The 25,052-nt window shown below is 55.3% G+C and overlaps 1 protein-coding gene across 2 annotated transcripts; it reads right to left on the minus strand.

Annotated features, from left to right (window-relative positions):
- Nucleotides 1-5,159: 5,159 nt before the first annotated feature.
- Nucleotides 5,160-24,939, minus strand: NT5M (5',3'-nucleotidase, mitochondrial). 2 transcript variants are annotated; one of them, XM_012747934.3, is made up of 5 exons: nucleotides 24,658-24,939; nucleotides 21,611-21,711; nucleotides 17,771-17,831; nucleotides 7,086-7,200; nucleotides 5,160-5,945 (listed from the first exon to the last, which is right to left on the minus strand). In XM_012747934.3, exons 1-5 carry the CDS (start codon nucleotides 24,922-24,924, stop codon nucleotides 5,803-5,805), a joined length of 687 nt encoding a protein of 228 aa, XP_012603388.3. In that variant the 5' UTR covers nucleotides 24,925-24,939; the 3' UTR covers nucleotides 5,160-5,802. The 2 variants fall into 2 exon arrangements, with proteins under 2 accessions (XP_012603388.3, XP_075850198.1); XM_075994083.1 differs by having other exon boundaries at nucleotides 24,589-24,939.
- Nucleotides 24,940-25,052: the final 113 nt, after the last annotated feature.

A 25,052-nucleotide genomic window follows, 5' to 3' on the forward strand; every position in this document is an offset into this window, starting at 1 on the left:
GGCCTGGAAACCCACCTTTGGATGCAGGCCCGGCTCCGCCCCTGCGGCCTGCTCGACCCAGGGACGCCTGGCCACTCACTCAGCGTGGCACGTTGGACCAACTGCTCTGCCTGCAGGGGGGTCGCAGCCACGGGAAGGAGCAGAGGTAGAGGACAAGAAGGCAGAGGAGCCCCGGCCCCGCTGTCTGAGCCCCTGGGGGAAATCCCTGGGCCTCCCAGGCCTGCGGGCTTTGCACACGGGCAGGTTTGAGCCGAGTTTCTGGCACGTGCAAAGGCGAGTCTGGGGCCTGGAAGGGAAGAGCTATGAATGGCATGAGACGTGGAGAGGGGGGAGGGGGCAGTGAGGACACCCCCAGGCTGGGGAAACAGAAGGGGGCTCGGGTCACCTGTTCCCCAGGCCAATGCTGAGGGGACCCGGCACAAGAACATCTGGTGCTGGGACACACTGACCACTCCCGCGGCCGCCTCCTGACAGGGCATGCAAGGAGCCGAGCCTCCACCCGATCCACTGCCTGGGCGTAGGAGGGACCCTCCCGCAGCAGGGGACACGGTCCACGCCGTCTGGGATCCCAGCGAGACGTCTGCAGCCCTGGGAAGGAGGGCGTGGTCTTAGGTACTTACGTCCCTCAGTGCCTGGTACAGGGGCCGGTGACACGACAGCTGCTCAGCAAAGAGCTGGCCAAGGACTCTGTGTCCTTCTGAGGGCGCAGGGTACCCCACCAACCCCGGTCACATACAGGGTGGCGCTTCCACCAGCAGCCTGCAGAGCCCCGGGCCCTTGGGCAGAGAAGTGCGCAGGGCCCCGCCACGGGAGCGAGGGTGTGTCTCTGCACGACGTCCTTGCAGGCGGAAGTCTGAAGAACAGCCCAGGTGGCCAGAGGCCGGCTGCTGAGAAGCACTGAGCAACTCGCGCCTGGGTCTGAACGTAACTCGGCCTCCGGTAAGTCGCTGCCTCCCTGGACCTTCTCCTCGGCGGGGCGTGACGGCACTGCCTCGTGGACTCTCGTGGGGAAGAGTCAAAATGCTGCCCTCACACGCGTGGCCTTGTTTGCGCTGGTGACACCACCAAGCGAGGACTGTCATCACTTCTTTTCTGGGAGGAGGACTCAGAGCTTACATGTGTTGTCAAAATGAGCTGGCCCAAGCAGGACTCGGGACCCTGAGCCCTGGACAGGGCCGGCTGCCCTCGCCTCAGACGAGAGGAGGGGTCTCTGGGCTCAGGGACTAGAGGAGTCCAAGCGGGGAGATGCCAGGAGGTCCCTCTGAAGGTGGCTGTCCTGGCCAGCCCCCAGGCACAGGGAACAGGAAAGCCTTGAGAGGGCTGAGGGCGGGAGCAGTGTGCGCCTGCTCGGCAGGGCCACCGTCACGCTGGGGTGGGGGCCAGGCTGAGGTGCCCCTGCCCTTGGGCAGGACAGGAGGGCAGACTCGGCTCTCAGGCGCCTGAGGCTGTGGTGGGGACTCCTGCCTGCTGGGCACACCTGCTTTTCCAGCAGACCCTCCGGCTCCCTCCACCTGGGTTCCGCTCCTTCCAGGGGCTCTGGTCCCAGCCGCCAGCAGGTGAATACGGCCAGGGACAGAGCTGGCACATGGCCCCATCTCGGGGCAGGACCGAGCCCGGCTCTCCCACTGGGAGGTGGACTTCCTTTTCTGGCGTTCATGAATGGGTTCTGAAGCAAAATGTGCTCCCCAAGCTTTGAAGAAAGCAGCCGTCATTTCAACCAGGTGAATTTTGACGAGAAGCCTGGGGTCCTGGCCTGGGCCACGGGCTGCTGCGGGGCCTCCCAGCGCTATGGAGCAGCGGCCCCCACGGGACGGGAGGGCAGCCTGGGGCAGGCAGCGCCCACTGGCTGTCGCCCTGCTCCCCCATAACTCCCGCCTCTCCCAGGCTCCCGCCCACCAAGCGCCTCAGCCAAGGGCTCACCCCCTCACAACCCCCCCAGGCCCTCGACCTCCCCTGGAGGGGCACATCACCATCACAGCGAGTGGCTTTGGGACGCTCCTCTGGGGGCCCGTGTTCTGAAGCAGTGACCAGAGCATCATTGCCCTGCAATTAATTTTTCTCCTTTAAACTAATTATGCAGCTGAAGTGGCTGCCTACCTCGGGGTGAGTGATTATAGCTGAGCAGAGAACAGATTCAGCAATTTGGAGCCTTAAGAGTTTCTAAACTGCCCTTTAAAACTCACAGCAGTCATCAGTTTGAGAGAAAAGGCCGAGGAAGAGTCAGCCTGCTGAAGGATTCAGAGCGTGGCATTCCTGCAGTAGCTCTGCTCGGAGCCGACAGAGGGTCAGGCTGCCCGGCCCGGCCCAGCCCGGCCCGGCCGACCTGGACAAAGGCCTCCTGGGCTGGGAGCACACAGCAAGGGTCAGGAAGAAACGCGGCTGGAGACAGGCAGGGGATGGCCCCGGGGGTGGCTCGGCCCCCTGCTCCTGCCCTTGTCCCTCCCCAGCTCACCCAGGGTGGGCGAACACCGCTCTCAGTGACACTGGCACGAGGACCAGATGCCGGTCACCACCTGCACCCCCACGCAAAGTGGGCCGCCAAGCCGGAATACTCCTGGGGCAGGAGGGAGGGAGAAACCCGGCTGGCAGTGATTGTTTGTCATCAGCAGAACAGGCCTCAGAATGAAACGGGCCTAGTGGCTTTGTTTCCAGGGCGGGTCTCCTCCACAGCTGTGCCCGGGTCTAGCACAGACCCCGGCACACAGCAGGTGTGCGGTGGGCCCTCCTCCCTGCACCGCGAGGACCAAGTCCAAGGGAAGTACGGTTGTCATCACGGCCGGACGCAGCAAAGCAGGGAGAGCCCCGTACATGGAGACCTGGGCCTCTCTGGAAAGGGGGTGTGGAGCAAGGGGCAGGCCCTGCTGTGACCAGGGGGAGGGAGCAGAGAGGCCGGCGCAGGGGAGCAGGAGGAAGTAACTCAGCTTGGGCAGCAGCTGCTTCCTCACATCAGAAGCAGCGAGGGCCTCAGAGCAGCTGCGGGCCAGCACTCCGGGGTCTGGCTCTCTCCGGGGCCACAGGTCGAGGTGGCCAGGGCTCCTCTGGACACTGCCCTGCGAGGCCGGCTGGTTTCTGCATCCCGTGATGCAACCCCAAATACATCCCTAGTGGGAGTGAACAGCAGAGCACCTCTGCCCACCCCAGCGGAGCTAGGAAGGCTGCGCTTGGCCAAGCCCAGAGGAGCTCTTCCTCCCTCGTCTTTTCTCCTACCTGACCCTACCCTGCGGGGCTGGGGAACCTGCGGCCTCGGGCCCATATGTGGCCTTCTGGATCCTTTTGACTGAACCAAATTTTATGGAACAAATCCTTGTATTAGGTTATTAAGTATGAAATGTCCGATTTCCTTAAGTACTAAGTTTGACAGTTGAAATCTCTGACATTTCACTGTGACACTTCTTGTTTTATTTTTTATTGTGAAGGTGCATCCTCAGCCTTTCAAACGCATGTTTTGGCTTGTGATTATCTTTCACAATTTTTTTTTTTTAATGAAACCATGGATAAGTCAAAAATCCGTGTTATTTTCGAACATGAGTTGCGTTGTGGAATCAACACAGCACAGACAGCTCGAAATACCAGCAGAGTGTTTGGGAAGGACAAGGCTAATGAACACACAGTCCGTTGATGGTTTGAGAAGTTCCATTCTGGTGACTTTAATCTTGAAAACGAGCCACGTGGGCGACCTGGTGGATAGTGTCAAGCTGAAAGCTGTAGCGGAAGCAAATCCCTCTCAGCCTACGTGTGAATTAGCAGGAAGGTTTGACGTCGCTATTCCAACAATATTGCACCATCTGAAACAAACCGGCAAGGTGAAGCAGCTGGATAGATGGGTACCGCATGAGTTAAACGAGCGTCAGAAGAGAACACATTATTATCACATGTGATGAAAAATGGATTCTTTCTGACAGTCACAAGCCTTCAGCACAATGGCTGGATAAAGATGAAGTGCCAAAACACAGTCCAAAACCAAATATTCATCAGAAAGAGCTAATGGTGTCTGTCTGATGGCCCAGCGCTGGTATTACCCACTCCAGCTTCATGAAACCTGGTCAATTACAGTGGTTGTCCACTGCAACCAGGTGGACCAAATGATGAGGACGCTTGTGATTAAGCAGCCGATGCTGGTCAACAGAGACAGGCCAGTCCTCTTGCAAGACAACACCTGACCACATGTCACACAAACAACACTGCTCAAACTACAGAGGCTGGACTTGGAAACTCTCTGTCATCCACTGTATTCACCAGACCTTGCACCAACTGACTACCACTTCTTCCAGGCTTTGGACCACTTCTTTCGAGGAAAAACATTCAATTCTCAACAACCTGTGGAAAATGGCTCGAGAGATTTCATCGCCATGCGTTCTCCAGGCTTCTTTGCTGCTGGCAGTTTTTGTGCTGGTAGCATAAAGCTGCCATTGAGATGGCAAAACGATGTCGCTAGTTTAGGCACCTACTTTAGTTGTACTGCTTCTTGTTTGAGATATAATAAACTAAACTTTTGATTCAAAATCAGACATTTCATATTTAATGACCTAATACTAAAGGGATTTGTTCTGTAAAGTTGGATTTGGTCGAGGGGCCACGCTTGGGGATCTGGAGGGCCACGTGTGGCCTTGAGGCCCAGGTTCCCCACCCCCAGATGGGTAACCCACATTTCCTTCCTAGGGCAGTGATGCGGGGAGTAGCCAGAACAGGATGGGGAAGGTCTCAAGGATAAGAAAGTGGCCCCCAAAATCTCTCCAGAGGGCAGCGGAGAGGTGACTGATTCAAGCTGTCACTTCTAAGTGGGTTAAAAGGAAAAACAGCTGAGGCCCTAACATCAGCCATCCCCCCAGGGTTCCTGGGATCTTACAGGAACTTATCCTTGGTGGGTGAGCAGAGGATGGGGGGCCCACTCCAGGGAACTGGGGCAGGCATGGAATGAGGCGCTTGAGAAGGCAGAGGAAGGCCAGGGGCCAAGCTTCCACACCAGCCAGTGTGGCGTGGGTGACCCAGGCACGGTGGCTGCCGGCTCTGTACCGTCAGAGAGGCATGGGGCGAAGCTGTTCCCCCTCCCCCAGCCCCTGCCATTACTGCAGTGGGACCACCCAGACCCTTACAGGACTGCAGTGGGTTCCCCAGGGGCCAGACGCCAGAGGATCTCAGGACAGGCCACAGCCTCGGGCTACATGTGAACAGCATTTATTTTTTATGCATTCAACAAACATTCAAACCTGTGGGTCTCTGTGAGCAGGGCCCCGGGGACAAAGGTGCGAGGAACCTCTAAGCTGGTTGAAGGCGGGGCCGGTGTCATCCCCTGGCACAGAGCCTGATGAGTGTTTGCTGAATACACGACAGGCCATCTGGGGAGACCAGACTGTGCAGGCGGTGGAACGAGGGGTGTCGTAGTTGAGACCGTGAGGGGCTTGTGCCCACTGGAAGCACCTCAGTCACCGTGTTCCTGGCACTCCTTGCTGACAGGCTGAAGACCCTGGGAGGTGGGTGCTCCTAATGCCTCGGGGGACTTACCTGGGGAGTGCAGAGGCAATGGTGGCCCTTGGGCCCCTGGCAGCTTAGGGCCCGCTGCCTGAGGTCAGCTCAAACTGCCTGGGAGCACATGTCTGTGTCTAAGGGCCCACAGGGCCCAACTGTGCCCTGAGATCAGGTTAAGGCCTGGCAGGGCTGGGAAAGGGAGTGGACATGCAGCAGGAGGTCATCTTGCCCCTAGTGTCTGAGAGGGACCCCTGACCCCAGAGCACCGGCTCCGCAGGCCTGAGCTGGAAGCCCTGAGACCAGGGCCCTGTGCAGAAGCCCGAGGCACCGGCCAGCTCAGTGGTGCCGCTTGCTGTCCAGCAGGGCCCTCCAGTCGTCCGCCCACGAGTGCAGCCTGCGGCTGGGAGGCTGCAGCTGCAAGTGCTGGTTGTGGTAGGTGGTGAACAGGACGTGCTCCCAGCTGGGGTTTGGCTCGGCCCCTGCGGGAGGGAAAGCGGCACTTGAGACCAGTGGCTGGGGGCCCTGGAGCTCGGCCACCCAGGACCAGCCGGGTGTCCCCAGGCAGGCAACTTGCCTCACCGAGACTGTGTCCTCACCTGTACAGTGGTGACTGTGCTGGCACCCCAGTGGACAGTTTCCCACCCTCTCACCTGGCTCTGCCCACCCCGCCCGCCCCTCTCTGCCGGCCCAGGTGGGGGTGGGAAAAGGCCAGGCTGCTCGGGAGCCTCCCCACACATCCATCCTCCTGCCCACACCAGTGCTGCCGGTGGGACGCTGCCCCCCCCCCCCCGGGGTAAGGCCCTGCCCGCAGCTCCTCACACAGGCCGCCCCGCCCCCTCGTGCCAGGACACGGAAGGCGAGCAGGCGTCTGGGCCCTACAGGTCACTGGCACCCTCTGCCCCGACTCTCCCTGGGAGACCACGTGGTTTAGGAGGGGCTGGGGGACACCTGTGGCTCCCACCCTCTGGACACGGTGACTGAATTAGAGATGGGCATGTTTCCCAAGCCAGCCCCAAAACCATTAGGGAAGAAATGTTCTGTGTTTTCCCACTGGGGTGTCTAAAAGAACAGGCTGTAACCCTGAAACTACTGTCAGCTACTGGGAGCGGCAGCCCGCCCACAGATGCTGGCAAACAGGGCAGAGCAGGGCCGGGAGACAAAGAAACCGAATGTTGAGTGACACTGCTTGAAGCCCGGGATTCAGCCATGGCCGAAGCCCTAGTGAACCCACACGTCTCCCCTCTCCTTTCCAGGCCACTCGGGGTCGAGTAGTCTGTTTGTCCTGGGATCATCTGGCAAAAGGACAAACACGGCTCCCACACCACCTGGAACCAGAGGACCTGCCCTGCTTTCCTGCCATAGGCTGGGCCAGTCCAAACTGCTTTTGTAAAGAACAAGGCTTTGCTGCATTTGGAGTGAACGCCTGGGAGCCGGAGTGCAGCCTCCATGCTGCAAGAGGAAGGCGAGGCTTCCGGCTGCGAGGCGACGTGCCCAGGGCTGCCCGCGGCACCCTCCTCCCGACGCCCAGGGCAGGAGGCAGCTGGGGGGTGACCGCTCAGCAGAAGGGGCTGCAAGGCTTGGGCCCCCCACGCGCTCCTCGCCGGCCGCAGACCACTTGCCTGTGATGTCCGGCCGGTCGTCTATGAGAAGGTCGGCGGAGACCACGGTCTTGTCTCTGGTCAGCACCATCTGCTCCAGAAATTCCGGGCCAAAGTGCTTCTCCACCCAGGCATACTGGAGGTGAACAGGGGCCAGAGGGTGAGAAGAAAGTGACATCGGACCTGGGGGCAGACCAAGAGCTGGGGGACAGCCAGGCATTCCCCAGGACGGGCCAGCCTAGAACCTCGGCCAACAGCCGACACTGAGGCCCAGCCCCAGCCGCTCTGTGCGGAGGGGACTTGCCAGCCCAGGAAGCTGATGCTCGGTGTGGCTGGTCCACGTCTAGAAAGCAGCGGAGTCATGACTCAAAGCCAGCACTGGCCCCACGCGCCTGGTACTGCGCAGCACGGCCTCACACGGAGCAGAGGAGAGAGGTCAGCCACTGAAACCCCTCCCCGCCCCCAGCGGGCTTTGGCAATGATTTGTTAGGCACTAGACAAAGAAAACCAAGACAAAAAAAGCAGTCCTTGCCTTCAGGGAGCTCGCCGCAGCCCAGAGGAGACAGCTATTAACGTTAAAGGGGCATTTAAACCATCAATTACAAAAATCTGGAGGACAGGGCTACCAAGAAGCCTCTAGGGGCTGGGAGAAGCCACACGAGAACCAAGGCTTCTCTGGAAGCAACGAGCAAGCTGCACAGGGGCGCACTGCGGGCAGAGGGCGCTCCGGGTGCCGCAGGGTGTGTCCCGCCAGACAGAGGCTCGGGAACGGGAGCTCACAATGGCTCTGTTGCTCAGGACAGGAATCAGACTGGGGCTTGGCGAGCCGCGGGCACCCTGGCCGCTGGTGGGCTCTCGGCATCCTTTCCCCTCCCTCAGCTCCCAGGGGAGTCACCTGCTTCCTAAAGGGCGTGTGCCCTGGCTGTTCTCACCACCCCAGTGCAGCCTGGGCCCAGGCACCCAGTGAGCCAGGCCCTGCCCTGCACAAGCGCAGTCTCTAGCCACCTTGAGAGCCCCTTCCAATACCCTTCTAGACTTCTGCCATTTGCAGTCAAACACCTTAACTCACAGCCCCTGTGAGACTATAGATCCTAACCAGCAGGGGAGGGCAGGACGGGGTACGCTTTGTTCCAGAGCTCCTCTGGTTCCTGCATGGAGAACAAACAGAAGCTCCCCAGACTAGGAAGGGAGCTCAGCATGTCTGCTGCACCCCCAAGCAGGTCCCTGTCCTCTCCGGCCCCGTGACCCCGTGCGAGATGAGGGATGGGACACAGTGCAGTGGTATGGCTTTCTTCTGCTGGAGGGCGGGTGCTGGGCCCCCTACAGCCCTGTGACGCCCAGGGGCCTCACGGCACAGCGGTGGGTGGGCCTCCGAGCCACGCTGCATGTGGCCCTCCACGGCAGAGCGCAGGGAGCAGGCAGGGCCTGCAGAGCGGGCTGACCCGCCAAGGCTTCACCTTTCTCTGGGCTCTACCTCCCTTGCCATGCCCTCTATGGTGGCCTTCTCTCCATCTCTGTGCTATGTTATGCTTGCCTCTGCTCAGGAGCGTCACACGAGCCCCGTCCTCTGACTGGAACACTCCTTCAGGATACACTCACACGCGTGCACGCACCCGAGCGCACACGAGGGAACACGGCACACACAGTGTGTGCACACTCCCCTAATTCCAGCAAGCGAGCCCTCATCCTGAAGCTTGTTCAGCCTTCCATGACCGTCACACTCTAATGTCCTTCCCAGCAGTGGTCACAAGTGTCCCTACATATTTGTATAATTGCTTGTTTCACATCTGCCCCTCTAGACTATGCATTCCCGAGGACAAGGACCATATCTCAATGAGTATTTGTTGAAATGACCAAACAAGCCAATGAACACATGTATGAAGAAGACAGGGGTCATTTGGGCCAGCCCTTCCCAGGAGGGAGGGTGCTCCGATTCTAGAGGCCTCAAGGCCGAGACCGCAGGGTGGCCCTGCAGGGACCTGCTAGCCATCTTCTCAGGACAATCCCCCATTATAAAATAGCAGCGGGCCACCAGGTCCACACAACGGCTGGGTGAGGGTCCAGCCACCTCACCACAGGCAGACGACTGTCCCCCTGGCGAGGCTGAGGACCTCCTCGCGGCTCCACCCCACAGAGAGCGGCGCCACAAGGCCAGGATGAGGGGGCCTGGGTGGGGGAGTCGAGGAAGGAACAGAGGGGCGGGTGTGGGGCTCACACTTCTGGCACGCCTGCTCCACGGGCAGCACAGCGTCCATCAGCTCATCTAAGCCTTCTACACAGCCGAACTGTCTTGATTCACGCAGTTATTCAACCAACGTCGTGTGAGGCGCGGTTCTAGGGACGGAGAGGCTCACAGAGCCTGCGTGCGTTCCAGCGAGAGGAGGCAGGCGACCGACAGACACGCCAGCTCCGCGGGACAGGACCCGCAGCGAACACGGAGCTGTGGCAGAGGCGGGGGGGGGGGGGGCACCTCTGAGAAGGCGGCCTCTGCGCTGCACCCCAGCGACAAGGGAGCCTGCTCTCCACAGGTGGGCAAGAAGAACACTCCAGGCAGAGGGAACAGGAAACACCAACTACCTTCACCAACTGCCTTCTACGGCAGGCACGTGCTCAGGTGTTTGAGGAGCAGGAGAAAGCCCTGGAGCACGGCTGGGCACAGAATCGGGGCACAGTAAGAGAAGGGCCGGGGTGCTGGGCAGGGCTGGGTGCCACTGGGACTGGGCCTTGGAGAGGAGACACAAGCAAGTCCAAGGGGATCCCTTAGAGCCATGTCGCACAAACCATCTATGCAAAAGACCAGTCTGGGTTTTTTCTTAATCTCCGATGCATTGTGACCAACACTTTTGCAAGATATGAAACCAAATCATGTGCTTGGGTGCTGCATCACTGCCAAATTGCCATGCAAGTTTCCAATCTCACACCCAACGTCCGTGTTTCTCTCGGCTCGGGCCAGCGCCAGCATGCAGACCACAGATGGAGTCTCTCTGCAGAAAGGTTCATTTAGGAAAATGACACACACAACAACAGTGATAAATAGATTCTGTACAGATAAAGGAACTGAGGCTCAGAGAGGGCCAGTGACTCGAGTGGCAGAGCCCTCACCACTGTACCCTCCTGTCTTGGATCGGAGAGCTCCCGTTTCTGTCCAAGCCTCACGGAGCACGGGCATGAACACTGGTGCTGCTACTTCTAAACAGGGGTCAGGAGTCTCTTCCTCAGCACCGCCCAGCCCCTGCAGGGTGAGCAGGGATGACAACACTCTCTACCTCGAGGGTTCCTCCGGGGATTCAGTGGGAACCGTGCATGCAGTCTCAGCACTGCAGCTGGGCACAGAAGCACTCAGAGAAAGGACTCTGGCTGTTGTCTGACCCCAGCCATTTTACACTTGAGTAACTTTACGTTCATCAGGCCTGGACTATTTTATCCCCAGTGTTTTCAGGAAACGAAATGTTCAGCAGGTGAAAAATGAGCAACTCTTCTTTTCCAAAACAGCCACTTCCCCCACCCCTATGGCTTTGAAAGATACGAGCTGTGGGTCCTCTGGCCAAGCCATCGAACCTTCTGAGCTCAATTTTCTCAAATGTTGTCGGTATGATAAATAAAATAAAAAGTAAAATAAAATAAAATCTGTGTAGGGCACTTGGAGTAGTGCTGATACATATCAAATACTAAATAAATGTAATTATTACACCTAAGCTTTAGCATTCTCAAATAATCTACAAAAAAGCAACTAGAACTATTAATTTAGGAATATAGCAGGATACAAGGTCAGTATACAAAAATCACTTATATTTCTACACATTGGAAATTACAATTAAACAAAAAATGCCATTTACAATAAAAATGAAATACGCTGAACTGTGCAGTTAAAAATGGCAAAAATGGTAAATTTGTTATATGTATTTCCCACAACAAAAAAAATTATAATTAAAAAATATAGGCTCTATGCCAAAAACCCAACATTAAATAGAGACAATTTTAACAAAATATGTGCAAGACCAGTACACTGAAAGCTACAAAACATTGATGAGAGAAATTAAAGACATAAATAAATGAAGATACATGTGTGTCCACAGATCAGAAGATTCAATATTGTTAAGCTTTATACCTATGATGTAACTGCAATTAAATTCCCACCAGACTCTTTGTAGAAACTGACGAGCTGGTTCTAAACCTTTTATATCAATACAGAGGACCTAGAACAACTAAAGCAATTTTTAAAACAAAGAATCATGTTGGAAAACTCATACCGTTTTCAAGAACTGTTATAAAACTACAGTAATTGAGACAGTGTGGATATTTACATTAGGGCAGACATTTAGATCAAGGGAACAGGATATATTTCAGAAATGGGCCCAAGGTACCAAGCTAGTTCGATATGTCAGTCAGGAAAGGAAGGCCTTTCCAACAGAGGAACAACTGGATCCATATGCAAAAGACAACAACAGCAACCAAAACCCCTCTATTTTTACCTCCTACCATAAACAAAAATTAACCCAACATGGATTGTAACGTCAGCTAAAAGTGTAAAACTGTTCTTCAAAAGACACTGTTAAAATAAAAAGACAAATCACACACTGGGAGAAAATATTTGTAAAACACATTATCTGATAAAGGACTCGTTTCTAGAATATATAAAAATCTCACAACTCAATACAGATAACCCTGTGAAAAAACAGGCAAAGGGTTCGAACACCTCATCACAGAAGATATAAGGAGAGCTATTTGCTTAAAAAGATGTTCAACACCATTAGTCATCAGGGAAATACAAATTAGAACAACGAGATACCACTACATACCTATCAGAATGGCCAAAATCTAGAACCCTGACAATACCAAATGCTGGCACTGATACAGAGCAAAAGGAACTCTCATTCATTGTGGGTTTTTAAAAAACAGAATTTGGTTTTTAGAGCAGTTTTAGGTCCACAGAAAAACTGAACTGAAGGTACAAAGAGTTCCCATTTCCCCCCACCCCAAACGCAAGTACAACACCCAGAGCAGACCGGGTGCAGGCTGTGGGTCTGGGTGGTGCGGGCGCGGGAGGCGCCTTGCTGGCGGGGTGGGGGTGTGCCTTCAGCTCACTTTTGCCTCGGAGGAACCTTCTGAGGATAAAGCTAGACTTAGACAAGGAATCACTCGTCATCTTTGTTAGTGGCTGTTTTAGAAAAGAAGAATTGCTCATTTTTCACCTGCTGAACATTTTGTTTCCTGAAAACACTGGAGATGAAACACTTCATGCCAGATGAACGAAAAATTACCCAGGTGTAAAATGGTGCTGTCATTCTAAACCAGAATCTGAAAAAATGCCTGAAACAGAATCCAAACTATAGGTAGCTAAAGAATTGCTGGAAAGACCCCCAGGAGAGGTGCCTTCTCCAAGACCAGGGCTGCGGGCACCAAGCGCTGCTCTCCCAGAGTTCAGTGACTGCCCAGAAGACACATGAGGGAAGGTGGATGCTGAAGAGGACAGTGCTGGCAAGGGACAGAGGGGCAGACGCCAGGCAGCTCCGCAGCCTGCCTCCCTCTCTCCCTGAGCCTGTAGCTCACGGCCCAGGACCAAGCGTGCATTTCAGAGATGGAGGCTCCCCAGCCAGACATGGTCCTTCGTGCAAATGCTGGACGGGACCCTCCCGGAGCCCTGCTCCACTCAATGAGCGGATCCTGGGACAGGCTCCCATCAGGGATGGCGGGCGCAGGTGTGGGGGGAATGAATAACACACTTTGAAAAACACCATACCGAGGACCCTGTAAAGGGATCACACACTTTTGTCCAAAATCCCTGTGATGATGACACAGTGACCATATCTAAGCAGAAGAGTAGTTATTTTTGGAACTATTAGCCATCTGAGCAGCTGATATTTTTTTGGAGATATAATTCACTAACTTAGAGCTAACAGTTTAGTGGTTTTTAGTGCACCCGCAATGTTGTGTGACCATCAGCACTGCCTAATTCCAGAACGTTTCTACTACCCCCCAAAGAAACCCTGGACCAATTAGCTTAAACAGTCAATTTTTTATAAATACTGGCATGGGCCAGAAACATGCCATGAGCCCCAGTGACAGAGGACAGGGAAGTAGGGAGTGGACAGCAGCCCAGGAGCAGCTGCCACGCTGTCCCTAACAGAACCCGGGGCTTCTCCGTGGGCCATGGGACAGTGATGAGCCTTTCAGTGTAGGTCTCACGGGGGTCCACAGACCTGGGGCAACTGGGCAATTTGGTATGAAATGTACAAAGAAATTTAATTCATTATCTTCTTAAGTTCAAAAAGTGGTCTACACTTTTATTTGAGGTTAAAGGAAGTGGCTCAATGATGGAGAGGGAATTTTTGACATTTATTCTTAAAATCAACATCGAATCTGGCAGATATGTCATCTGGAAGCCAAGCTTCAAATTAAAAGAACACGTTCCACTTCACATCCAAGTACTTCACTTGATTCAGCTTATGATTACTTCCCTTTCTGAACTAGAAAAAGTCAGAGTCAAATGTCATGCCTGTAAATGAAGAATATGCTGTGGATTTTTAAAAATCTCTCCTTGAGGGAAAGAAAAGTACAAATCACGCTTTTTGAGTTCTAAGTCAGGTGCAGGCAGGAGAGGCAGCCCAAGGGGTGCCGCACAGGCTCTGGAGTCCGGCTCACCACCTGCCTGCTGCTGATCTTGGGCAAGTGGCTGAACCTCTCTGCACCTCGGTTTCCTTGTCCATAAAATGGGGATAATAACAGCACCTACGCCGTAAGGCTATTATGAAGATTAGATGGATCACTACAGGGAAAGCCCCTGCCTACCCATACCACCAAGTGAATAAAAGTTAGCTATTATAGAGCTAACTTTGGGGTCTAAAATGTCAGTGAGCTCCAGCCAGAGAGAAGGTTCTGATGACCCCTACATATGATAAGAAGGGTGAGCTCACAGCAATGTTGTCCCCCTCCTTTGCCTGGGTCTCAAGTGGAGATCAACCAATGAGAAAAGCTCCCACTCTGGCACCAAAGGCCAATCCTGCTCGGTGGACAGGGGCCAGGGGAAGAACCCTGTGGGTGAGCCCAGGCCAGGGCTACTGTGGAGGCGGGACATCCGTCCTGTGCAGACACGTCCTGTGCAGACGCGTCCTGAGACCCGCCTCCGGCCCTTCGCACCACCCCAGGCAGCAGAGGACCTGTTAACACTCACCTGTCCCGGCCAGCTGGCCACGCCAGCTGCGGGGAGAAGTATCTTCTGCAGGCTGGGAGGGGGATGGGTGGTGGGTGAGGAGGTGGCTGGAGTGACCTTCACCCTACTCACACCCTTCGTCTGAACTCGGGTTAAAAGGTGGCAGTGTGGCTGTCCATGACAATGGCTGGGAGACTTTGGAAGAGCTAATACACTTCACCTGGCCTAATCGCACTTTCTAGCCAGTCCCTGTAACCACCAGCCAATAAAATTCACCATGAGTTTCTCACTCCGCATGTTCCCGTCTTCGTGTCTTTGCTTGGCATCCCACTTCCTCTGTCCAAGGACCCCATGTGGCCCTCCCTGGCTCTGGTGGGGTGGGGGTGGGGTTCTGTCCCCACTTCTGGGACAGTGGAAATGGATACAACTTTCTGTGTCAAATATGCCAGAACCCTATCTTTCTTTGTGCGATCCAGGAATTCTATTTCCTGGAATTCATCCTAAGGACGTGACCATACAAAGACTTGTTTATATGACATCTTTGGCTATTAACAATCACATTTTTGAAGAAGAGTATTTGATGACAGAAAAAAGGCTGTCAATGCTCAAACCTGAGCCAGTAGAAAAACCCAACAACAAACAAAAAAAGCCTAAAAATATAAAATTATCAAACAGAAAAAGGATACTAAACCATATGAAACTTAAATTGTGTTAAAATATATGTATATAATATTTAAAATGCATCAAAGTTAAAACTAGAAAGAAACACATCAAAGTGCCAACAGTGTCACCACCTCTAGGTGGCAGGACTGCCAGTGTGGGCTTTGTTCCCTGTCTTCTCTCGTTTGATCAGGACACTGTGCCCCTTCTTTTGGTGAGGACCCCTCAATCTTTCTCTGGAAAGCTGCCCTCCGCCGTCAGCGGCGTCTGTCAGGATGCCCGGGGCTGGCACGGAACCCAGGCGCAGCTGATGGGCTTCTCTCCCCTGCGACTATGAATCTCGGGCGATGAAACCCGAAGACGGACAGAACAGAGCTCGAGTGTCTTGGGAGCATCTACGCTGGGCAGACCGTCTTCGGGTTCTGGGCCTTGTTGTCTGGCACCTGCTTCTTCAGGTTTCCCTTGGACTTTCTGAGCAAATAAACACCCCCCTAATAAATCCCAGCTTTGTTCAAGTTAGCCAGAGGCTGTCGATGCTGCTTGTGACTGAAGAGCCCTAACTGACATCTGTCTCCTCTTAAATGTGTCCTGTCTCTGAATCCTCTCCAATGACCGGGTGCTACTCGCAGGGCACGGTGGGGGCAGACACAGGCTCTGGGACGGAGAGATTGGGACCAGGCCCCGCTGGATGCACCATCCTTACACCCAGTAAACGAGCCGCCCCAGCTCTCTGAGCCTCAATTTCCTCAACTGTCAAATTAGAAGAACATTTCTGTTTCACAGGGAGCTGTTGTAAGCCTCGAAAGTGCTAATAAAAGGAGAGTGCCTGGCATGTCAGAGGTGGCAAACAGACAGTGAGCATCACTGCCAACAGGTGTCTGATGACTGTCTTGAACAAAGGAATCTATTCATGCAGCAACGGCGAGTCTCGCAGTGGGCCAGGCACGCCGGCCTGGGGTGTGCAGTGAGCAGGACGGCCAGCACTCCGGCCCTCGCATGGCTCGCAGGCGCGTGGGGAGACGGACAAAGAACAAGCCACAGACGAAGACACAACCCCGTTTCAAACAGTGGGAAGTGTTATACGGGACGCACAGCCAGGAGATGAAACGAGGGGAGAAAGAACATACTTAAATATGCTGAGGCCTCACGGATGAGATGGGACCAGGCCTGCAGCGTAGGAGGGGACAGTCCAAGCTAAAGGCTCAAGAAACAGGGCCGAGGGCGTTGCGGGTGAAGGGGCAGGCAGGCCCTGCAGGTCGTGGCCAAGAGTTTGTATACGTGGTTTTAAAGGGAAACCACAAAGAGGTTTTAAGTTGGGCACTGATGTGATCTGCTGCACGAAAGGCCTTGTCAGCCCTGTGTGGAACTGAAAGGAGAGGACAGTTTAGGAGGCAGTTTCAGGAGTGCTGGGAAGAAATGCTAAGCTGGTGCAATGGGGAGACAGAGAAGCAGACAGATGCCACACGTCTTAGAAACAGAACCCACAGGAAATGGGACTCCCCGATGCCCTGGATGTGAGGCTTAGGAGGAAGGTGTCAGCAGGATGGCTGCCGACCTCTGGCCCAAGGAGGCCTGGGGGGAAGGAAGGATGTGCACAGGGGACCAGTGCCTCAGGGACAGACCTGTCAGCTGTGAGTGTGGAGCTCCACGGGCAGCCCTGGGCGGGCTGGGGCTACGCGGTGGGATGGCCAACACAAAGCAGATATGTGAACACTGGGAATGGACGAACGAGAGCCATCTGGTCAGCCCCACGCCTGTGAGTGCTAGACAACCACCCTGACCACCCAGGGCACCTGTAGCTCAAACAGGGGCTCCAGCCCCACAGCTCACAAACTTGAGGGTACATCAGATTCACCTGCTGGGCTTGACAAGCCATCATTGCTACTGCCAGGGTTTCTCATTCAGAAGGTCAGGTGGGGCCGAAAGACGTTGACTTCTAGCGAGTCTCCGGAGGGTGCCAAGCCTGTGGGTCTGGGGAGCTACTCGGGGATCACTGCCCTGCCCGGAAGAGTGGGCTTGGCCTGCCCGCCCAACTCCTTACTCACTACCTCGGGGGAGGTGCTTCCCCTCCTGGGTTCAACCGAACGCGTGGTCCTTGGGTGTCAAACAGGGTCAGGGTAGCTGCTGGATGGCAGGGTGTGGTGAGGACTCAATGGCATGATGGCACCAAGTGCCCACGTAGCGCCAGGGTAACTGCTCACTGAGCGTGGAGCATGGGCTCCCTTCCCACTGACACACACGGAAGGCACGTAACGTTGGCTGGGCGTGTGAACTTCGTTTCTGATATGAGGTCGGAAGGAGGAAAGGTCACGAGAAGACACTTGAAAGAACTCAGCCTGAAGGTCTGAAGCCCCCGAGCAAGGGAGGCTCTGGCACAAAACCCCACCTTCCTGGGCCTGGGAAGAGCTGCTGGGATGTCCCCAGGGGACACCCTGATGCCCCTCTGGCAAGAGTGCGCTCCTCCTGGGCAACAGACCTTTCCTCTGGGTGGTTTGGAACCACGGGTTCCCAGTTTCCAGAGAAGTTTCAATTTTGTGTAATTCTAATTCTTTTCAATAAAGACAATAAAGTGGGTGTATAGAAAAATGAACCTTAGCTGTCTCTCCTTTGTAAGACTTCCATGGAAATAAGCCCACGTGCCTGCAACCCATGCCAGTCTGTCCTCACCCAGCATCCTTCACGAGGCTGCTTGGGCCGGGCTAGTTGGGGGAGATGGGCCCCCCAAGAGAACTCGCCTGTAACCAGGCCCCATCTGGTGCTTGGGAACCCAGGCTGGTGCTGCAGGGGCCCAGGGGAGGAGCACTGGGATGGTCCACGCCCGTCTCCCGGCATGCAGAACCCAGCACCCCAGCAGTGGCGCCTTGGGTAAGGCCTGACCACCAAGATGCAGCCTTACCTTCTCATAGGGACAATACCGGAACATCTTGATGGGGCTTGTGCAGATGAAGACATCAGTGCTGCCGACAAGAGAGAGGAGAGTGAGCCGCGAGTCCGGCCTTCGGCCTTGGCCACCACAGGACTTTGCCACCACGCCGCAGCCTTGGCCACCCACCTTGCCTTCACGGGGCTGGGCCCTCTCAGAGGCCGAGCCCTTCACCTGGGACGGCAAACCCACTGCCTTGTGTTACCTCCACACCAGAGATGTCAACCTTGCAGTTCTGTCCTGTCTGATGGCCCTGGGCACCCACGTGTGACCGCACCCTGGCCACAGGCAGCTAGCTCAGGGGTGGACATCTGACTTACAGCATCTGACCAGGACCTCATGCAATGCAAAGTAGTAGGTAAAGAAATCTATGAGCAAGAGAATTCCGGTAACACGTGCAAGCTCTGGCCATGGGGAGCACCGAGGATGAGCCCGCCCCACGCTGGGCGGCGTCCTCCAGCACTGGAGTCCCTGGAGACAGGCCCGGGCTCTGCGTGAGGAACGCCACGGCCCCACGGGCTGCAGTTCTGTGCTGACGTGATGTGGGAACTGACCCAAAGGGCCTCCCAGGTACCCAGGTGTCACGGTGCCGGCTCCCCCCACACCCAAAGGGCCCCAGCCCCTCACCCACAGGGGGCTAGTCCCAAACTTCCTCAGGAAGCCTCTGGAACCCACACCTGCTGGCCCACCTCACTGAGCCTGTGAAGACTGCATTGCTAACGTTTTCTTTGTGAGAGTCCCAGGTGAGACTGCCAGGTCTCTGGGACGTGGGGTGTGACTCTGCTCTCCTCCTGCCAACCATCCCACCCCTTGCACCTGCTGCTTCCCGCCAAACACCCACCTCTCCCGATGTCCTGCCCCCCTCACCCCCACGGGAACCGGCCTCACACAAGGGTCTGGTCTGCCTCCCTGGCTGGTCTCGGGTGAGAGCTGTTTCCCTCCCACACCTCGCAAACTTCAGAGATGGAAGGTGAGGAAGGCATCTTCCTTCTCCATTGCTCCTCCCCAGTCCCAGGTTCTGCTGACACTCACGCTGTGTGGCACACCCCTCTGCCTTCCTGGCAGCCACTGTCTACCCTTGCCAGGTACCACCCCTCACACCCCTCCCCCTTGCTGGCCCGCAGCGTCCCCTCCACCTGCCACCACCCCGTGACAGTCCACATGCACTGCACACCTGCAGACCCAACACCTGGCCTCTCAGTTCCCAGCCTCCTCGCCTCCAAGTGCCTCTCCGCACCCTGTCACCAGCAGCTCTCCCACTGTCCCACGGTCAGCCCTGGCGCTTGGAATCACTCTGCTGGAATCCCACTTTCGGGCTTTGCCACTTTGGCAAACATCATCTCGCATCACGTGCTCAATTCTCCCACCTCACTGGGACAGACGCCTGCGGAGGCACCCGTCCTCGCGTCACCTCTCACCCCAGCTTCGTGGCCCCCTTCAGCCGGGGTTCTGTGGCCCATCGCCACGATCACTCTGCCTGCCTGTCTCTTCCTCTGTGGGGTGTGCTTGGCCAGGCCCCTGAAAGAGCCCGACTAGCCAACTCCTCCCACCTGCCCCGAGCAACTGAACGCTGCTGGAGAAGAGAAAATTCCCATCATCACATGGACCCGACTCCACTCCAGTTCCTGACACAAAGCTGGGCCCTGCCTGGGGGCCTCCTCCAGTGCCCCTGTGGCGCTACCAGCAAGGCTCCCGGGCTGCCATTCTGGGCCTGCGGGCAGCTGAGACTCCTCCCTGTGCTCCCCGCCCCCATCTGGAGGCCTGCTGTGTCTGGGCTCATCTCTTCTCCCTCCCATGGCACAGGAGGAAGAGGCCTCCTTGCCCTCAGCTGGCCCTCCACCTGCGCCTGCACTCTAGCCCTCCGACCTCCACGGCGCTCTGCCCCGCAGCACACACTCCTTCCCCTCCACGCGTGGGCTAGCACCTCGCATCTTAAACATATACGCGTGCAACGCCTTGACACCCACCCCTGCCGCAGAACCTACCCAGCAAGCGGCCTCCACCTGCTGACCCCACATTGTCATCTCTTGTGCCGCCTCCCCCACTCCAGCCCACGCTCCATCCCCCTCACTCTGCAGAAGTCGCTCCTTGTCAACAAGGACCTGCATATCCCTGTGTCAAGCCCACCTCACCCTGCTCAACTCCCCCAGGGCACTCAGCCCCTCGGGCACTGTGCTGGCTTCTGGCCTTCATGCCTCACCGTGGTCTGCTCCTCTCCCATGGTTGGCTCTAGGCCCCGGGGGCTCTCCACCTGCACCCCCACTGGGGCTATCACCCAGGCTTGTGGCTGCAAACACCGTGGACGTGCTGATTCGTCCCAGTCTAACAGCCTACTCCTGTGTTTGGAGTGCCTACTTCACCCCCCACACGGCGTCCACTTAAGTCCTGACAGACCCCTCGCTCGGTCCAGACTTTGCACACTGACTGACCACAGGAATCTTCTACCAAGTTAAGAGCAAAAACAGAGGAAAAGGATCAGGTATGGTCTGCACTTGCATTTCCCAAACTTGAATTCCTGCAAAAGTGTTAACAGGGAAGCTGTGAAGAAAAGCTCCCGGGCTAGAACACTGTTGAAGAAAGCTACTTAATTCAGTGTCTCCCACACTGTTTTGCCTCAAGACTGCCTTTCCTGTAGCATGCCTATCAAACCCCTCAGAAGAGCAATAGCAGCAGCTAGCATTCGCCGAACACTTACGCACACCGGCACTATACTGAGGACTGTCTCCTTATCTTCATTTTACAGATGGAGAAACGAGACCCAGAACGTTTAATAACGTGCCCAGCGTCTGGGAGTGAGATTCTGGAGGAGGGGGACGTGAGCCTGGGCACCAACCTGCAGGGCCTTGCTGTGCCACGCGGCTCCCAGAACCCAGCAGGGGGACTCCAGGCCAGGACACGCCGCCCCAGGCTGAGTAGAGTTTTGAAAAGTGTAAGTGCTAACGCAGAACACACATGCTTTGCCTCTCTAAGCGCTTGCTACAGACCCATTATAAATCAAGTTCGTATCACAAACCAGAATAAAATATTAATGCACTGCTCTACAGGACCTGGACTCAAGTCCAAAGATAAATTACTGACTAAACAAAGTCTCCAATTCAACTCCTAAACTCTAAGCATTTTGTGTGTCTCTGATGCCTACTCATCATATTAGAACTTTGAAAGTGGACAGTTTTTAGAGGCATTTATATGGCACAGTGAAGGCCAAAACATACCTTATGTTTGTCATTCAGGTTGAGAAATTCAAACAAAATTGTGGCCAATAAAAGTTATCCAAGTCTAGTAACAGACCCTTACAGTGGGGGCTTTAGCCCACGGAACCACTCATTTTACCAGAACAAAACAGAAATATCTCAAGCGATACCACCCCTCCTTCCTTAAGCAACGTTTCTAAATGAGGCTTCCCACTAAACCTCCTTTCCTCCAGTTCTTAGTACAACCTGTGATTATCTTCACTCTGTAATTCTTTGTTGACTGTCTGCTCTCACTAGACTAGACGCCCCACGAGTGCAAGGGCCACACTCTGCTCATCTCTGAATCGCTGGTGCCAGCGGCGTCTAATAGTTCTTAGGTACCTGCTGACTAAATGAGGCTTCAGCACCTGGTGAACCAGGTCAAATTAAATGAACTCTTTTCTCAAGTTTGTGTAAACCAAGCCTGTTTCACACAGCCCTGTGCAGGGCTGAGGCGAGGGAAGGGAGAGGGTGGGGGCGGGGGTGGGGTGGGGTGGGGGCAGAAGGCAAGAGAAGGGAGGATGGCAGGAAGAAGGTACAGGCTTGGGGGTCCCAACAGGTGGGGCTGGGAAGACAGACTTACTTTTGTAGGTTGGCCATCTGTTTCACAGCTTCTATGGCCCCTGGCAGAGGCTCAAGTTCAAAAAAGAAATTCTTTGACTCCCAAATGCTGATGGCCTTCTCCTGGGAAGTAGAGAAAAGCAAGTTACTTCCAAGGTCCTCGGCATCTCGCTGCCCCCACCTCAGGAAGACATCAAGGCTGAGAAGTAGGGGGGTTCCACATTCCCCTCACCCCCCAAACACACCCAACGACGTATTTCCTGGGGAAAGGAGGCACACAGAGTTTGTGTGTGCTTCAGGGCCCTTTCCAGAAAGGATCTGACTTCTGTCGGGATCCAGCAGAGACCCACTCAGGCGTCAGAGCCATGGATTCCTGCACCCCCTGGAGCTCTGGGGGACCTGAGGCCACTCATCCGGAACCATGTGCTTCCAATGGCCAGAGCGTCATGGGGGCTGAGGCTGGCCCGGTCTTGCTGAGGCAGCAGAGGTGTTACACCTGAGAGCTGGAGGAACCCAGAGAGTTTTACGGGCACTGCTGAGCCACAGGGAACAGGAGAGGGAGCAGGAGGGAGGCAAGGTGGAAGGACGATTTGGGGAGCTCCAGGCTGCTCCCACAACCAGAACAACTCTGCTTTTATCTGCTTTGCGTGTTGTGGTGCCAGTAAGTACATTTTTTTTTTTAAAAAAAGGATCCCGCTGCTTTTAGTGTTAGAAGATAAAAATCCAGACCCTCAATTTACATATGAGAAAACTGAGGCTCAGAATGGGGAAACAAGGTCACATGGCAAAACAGTGGCTGAGCTGGGAGGAGGACCCCATCGCCCAACTCCCAGGCTATTGCCTTTCTACCTTCTGTCACCGGGCCAGGCAAGGGAAAAGTGGCACAGGAAGGGAAAAACATCTTAGCCTCTGAGAAGTAGGAACCTGAATCCTACATGTGTGTGTGTGGGAAGTACCCCTTCCAGGTCAGCAGCTGTACCTTCCAGAACAACACCCGTCACATGTATGGCTGGAGAAGCTGAGATCATACCAGCAGTGCTCTTGTGAACTATAAGCAGCTGAGCAAATGTATGCTTATTACTAATACGTTTGATCCTTGCAACCCAATTCATAGAGAAGGAAGATTTTTTTCAAGGCCACTTTGAGATGACACTATGAAAACTTGAACTCAGGGCTTCTGGTTCATATATAGAGACGGTGTGGAGGGCCATGTGGCCCTGCATTGAACACCCCACATCAATGAGCCTCTCTACCGATCTATAAAATAAAGCTAGGAGTCCACTCTTTCCTTCTAGAGCTATTGTGAGGATATAACAGATACACAGCATGGAGCACCTTGTAGGTAACGCCAGCTTCTCAATAGCCTTTCCTTCCCCAACACTAACTTGCTGTGAAACCCTGGTCAAGGCACTTGCCCTCTCTGGGCTCAGTTCATCTATCCTAACAGTTTAAGATTTTTAAGTCGGTTAAAATGAGCTTTGCTTTTCACCTCTGCCCTGATGACCCCTCAGAGTACTGTGAAGATCAAAGGGAATGCAGATAGAGCAGAATGTTGTGAGGTGGATATGCCGCCTACATAACAGGGTTGTTTTGTTTTAACCACAGACACTGGGCCAGCTTGGCCAAGACGAGGCATGTCCTGCAGGGAGCCGTGCCTTGGGAAGGGGAGCAGAAGTAGAGGAAATCACAGGTCACTCCCAGAGCACCCTCCTCACTGCTCCATGAGCTCTGTTCCTTTGCCTTGTACTTGGAAACTGGTAACTCTGCGTGCACAGAATCTGCACAAAGGAAAAGCCACTGTACTTTGCAGCGCTGCGGATGGGCTTAGTTTCATCACACTGATACACTCTTGGGAGGAAGTAAGGTGCCCAGACTCCCAGTGCTGTGCGCTGCCTATAAGAGAACACACACAATGCAGTGCAGCCTATTGCTGAGGCTGCAGAAATTACTAGGGCATTTCCTCCAGCTTAAAGTTTGTCATTGGGTGTCAGCTCTGGGCATACTGAGCTCAGTACAAGTCACCTTCTGAAGTGCCTGATGTTGATGAAAACAAATGGCACTTGGTTTCCCGTTTTAACACCTGTCCCTCAACAAACCACATTAGTAAGGTGCCCTTTGCAGTCAGAAGAAGGATGACTTGTTAGAGACTGCAGGACAGAGAAGAGGACTTTGGGGTGGAGAAAGATAAATGAGCTTGGGAGGCAGACAAACTTATTAGCATTGAACTTGGGGCAAGTTTCCTCATCTGCACAATGGAGATAATCATGTCTACTCACAGAACAGCGGATGCAGAGAACTTGTGGTCACAAAATGGGCTCTAACACCCTCCTCCTCCTCACCATCAAATCCTCTGGCAGTGACCCTAGGTGACCACTCAAGGGAGCCAGAAACACCCAGTCTCTTTAAGTCTGTGCATGATGAAAATCCCCTACTCCTTTCACAAAATTGTTTAAATTTACAAACCAAGCTGTCTGGCATGTCCCCCCCGGATATTTCCCCTCTCTTCCTCAGGGACTCAGAGGATGCAGCACAGCAGGACTGGGGGTAGGAGTGAGCTACAAGGGGACAGCATTGCAAGGGGACAAACCAAGAGGCGGACAAACCACTGACTCATTGCGTGATGCCCAGAAAGTCACTCAACAGCTCTGGCCCTCAAATACCACTAGAAGCTAAGCTTTCATGGAAAAGGGCAACATAATTGGTAAAGGCACCCACCAAATTCACGGGAAGGAAGAAATGGGACTGTGACTGCGGTAGGGATGAAAAAGGACTTAACGTGTAACGTCTATTTTATATTTTTAAAAATTTTACGAACGACTTGAAGCCAAATACACCACAAATTCAGAACTCAGCCGAAGGCGGAGAGTTCGGCTATTAGGCTTTGTACCCCCTGCATTTTCAGAAGCCCTCAACGGCTGGCCGGCAGATCCCGAGCGCGGGGCTCGCCCTGCCAGAGCGCGGTCGCCACCCGCGGCGAGGGCGTGACCCGCCCAAGGTCACCTGGCGCCCCGCTCCGCGGCCCCGCACGGGACGCCCAGGCCCGGGCCCAGGCCGGGCGGGGATGCTCACGCTCAGCCCGGGCCGCAGGAGGCCGTACTGCTCCGACAGCCAGAAGCCGCGCCGGTCCTCCAGCGCGATGAACGGCTGGTCGGGGAAGCGCGCGCGGAACTTCTTGAGGAAGCCGCCCTCGAAGTCGGCCAGCACGCCGTCCATGTCCACCAGCACCCGCAGGGCGCGGCCGCCCGCCCCGCCCGGCCCGCGCGCAGCCCCGCGCCGCCCCGCGGGAACCGCCGCGCCGCGGGCCCGCCGCGCACACCAGCCGCCCAGCCGGATCATGGCCCCTGGCGGTCGCCCGGCGCGGGCGCGGGGACCCGGGCCGCGCCGCCCTGCCTGGGCCGGCCGGGAGACATGACCGCCGCCGAGGGGCCGCCGCGCCGGCTGGGGTCCGGGGGGCGCGGGGCGGG

The sequence above is a fragment of the Microcebus murinus genome, chromosome 18 (genome assembly GCF_040939455.1).
Source record: "Microcebus murinus isolate Inina chromosome 18, M.murinus_Inina_mat1.0, whole genome shotgun sequence".
In the NCBI taxonomy this organism is placed as follows: Eukaryota; Metazoa; Chordata; class Mammalia; order Primates; family Cheirogaleidae; genus Microcebus; species Microcebus murinus.

Bases quoted from the DNA above. Each gene is read 5' to 3' on its own strand.
- NT5M (XM_075994083.1), bottom strand. From the start codon at position 24,924: ATGATCCGGCTGGGCGGCTGGTGTGCGCGGCGGGCCCGCGGCGCGGCG. The intron at 21,712-24,588 runs GTGACCTTGGGC...TCTACTTCCCAG, and splicing joins GCCGCGGAGCGGGGCGCCAG to GAGAAGGCCATCAGCATTTG. The intron at 5,946-7,085 runs GCAAGTGGTCTG...TCCCTCCCGCAG, and splicing joins CGACCGGCCGGACATCACAG to GGGCCGAGCCAAACCCCAGC.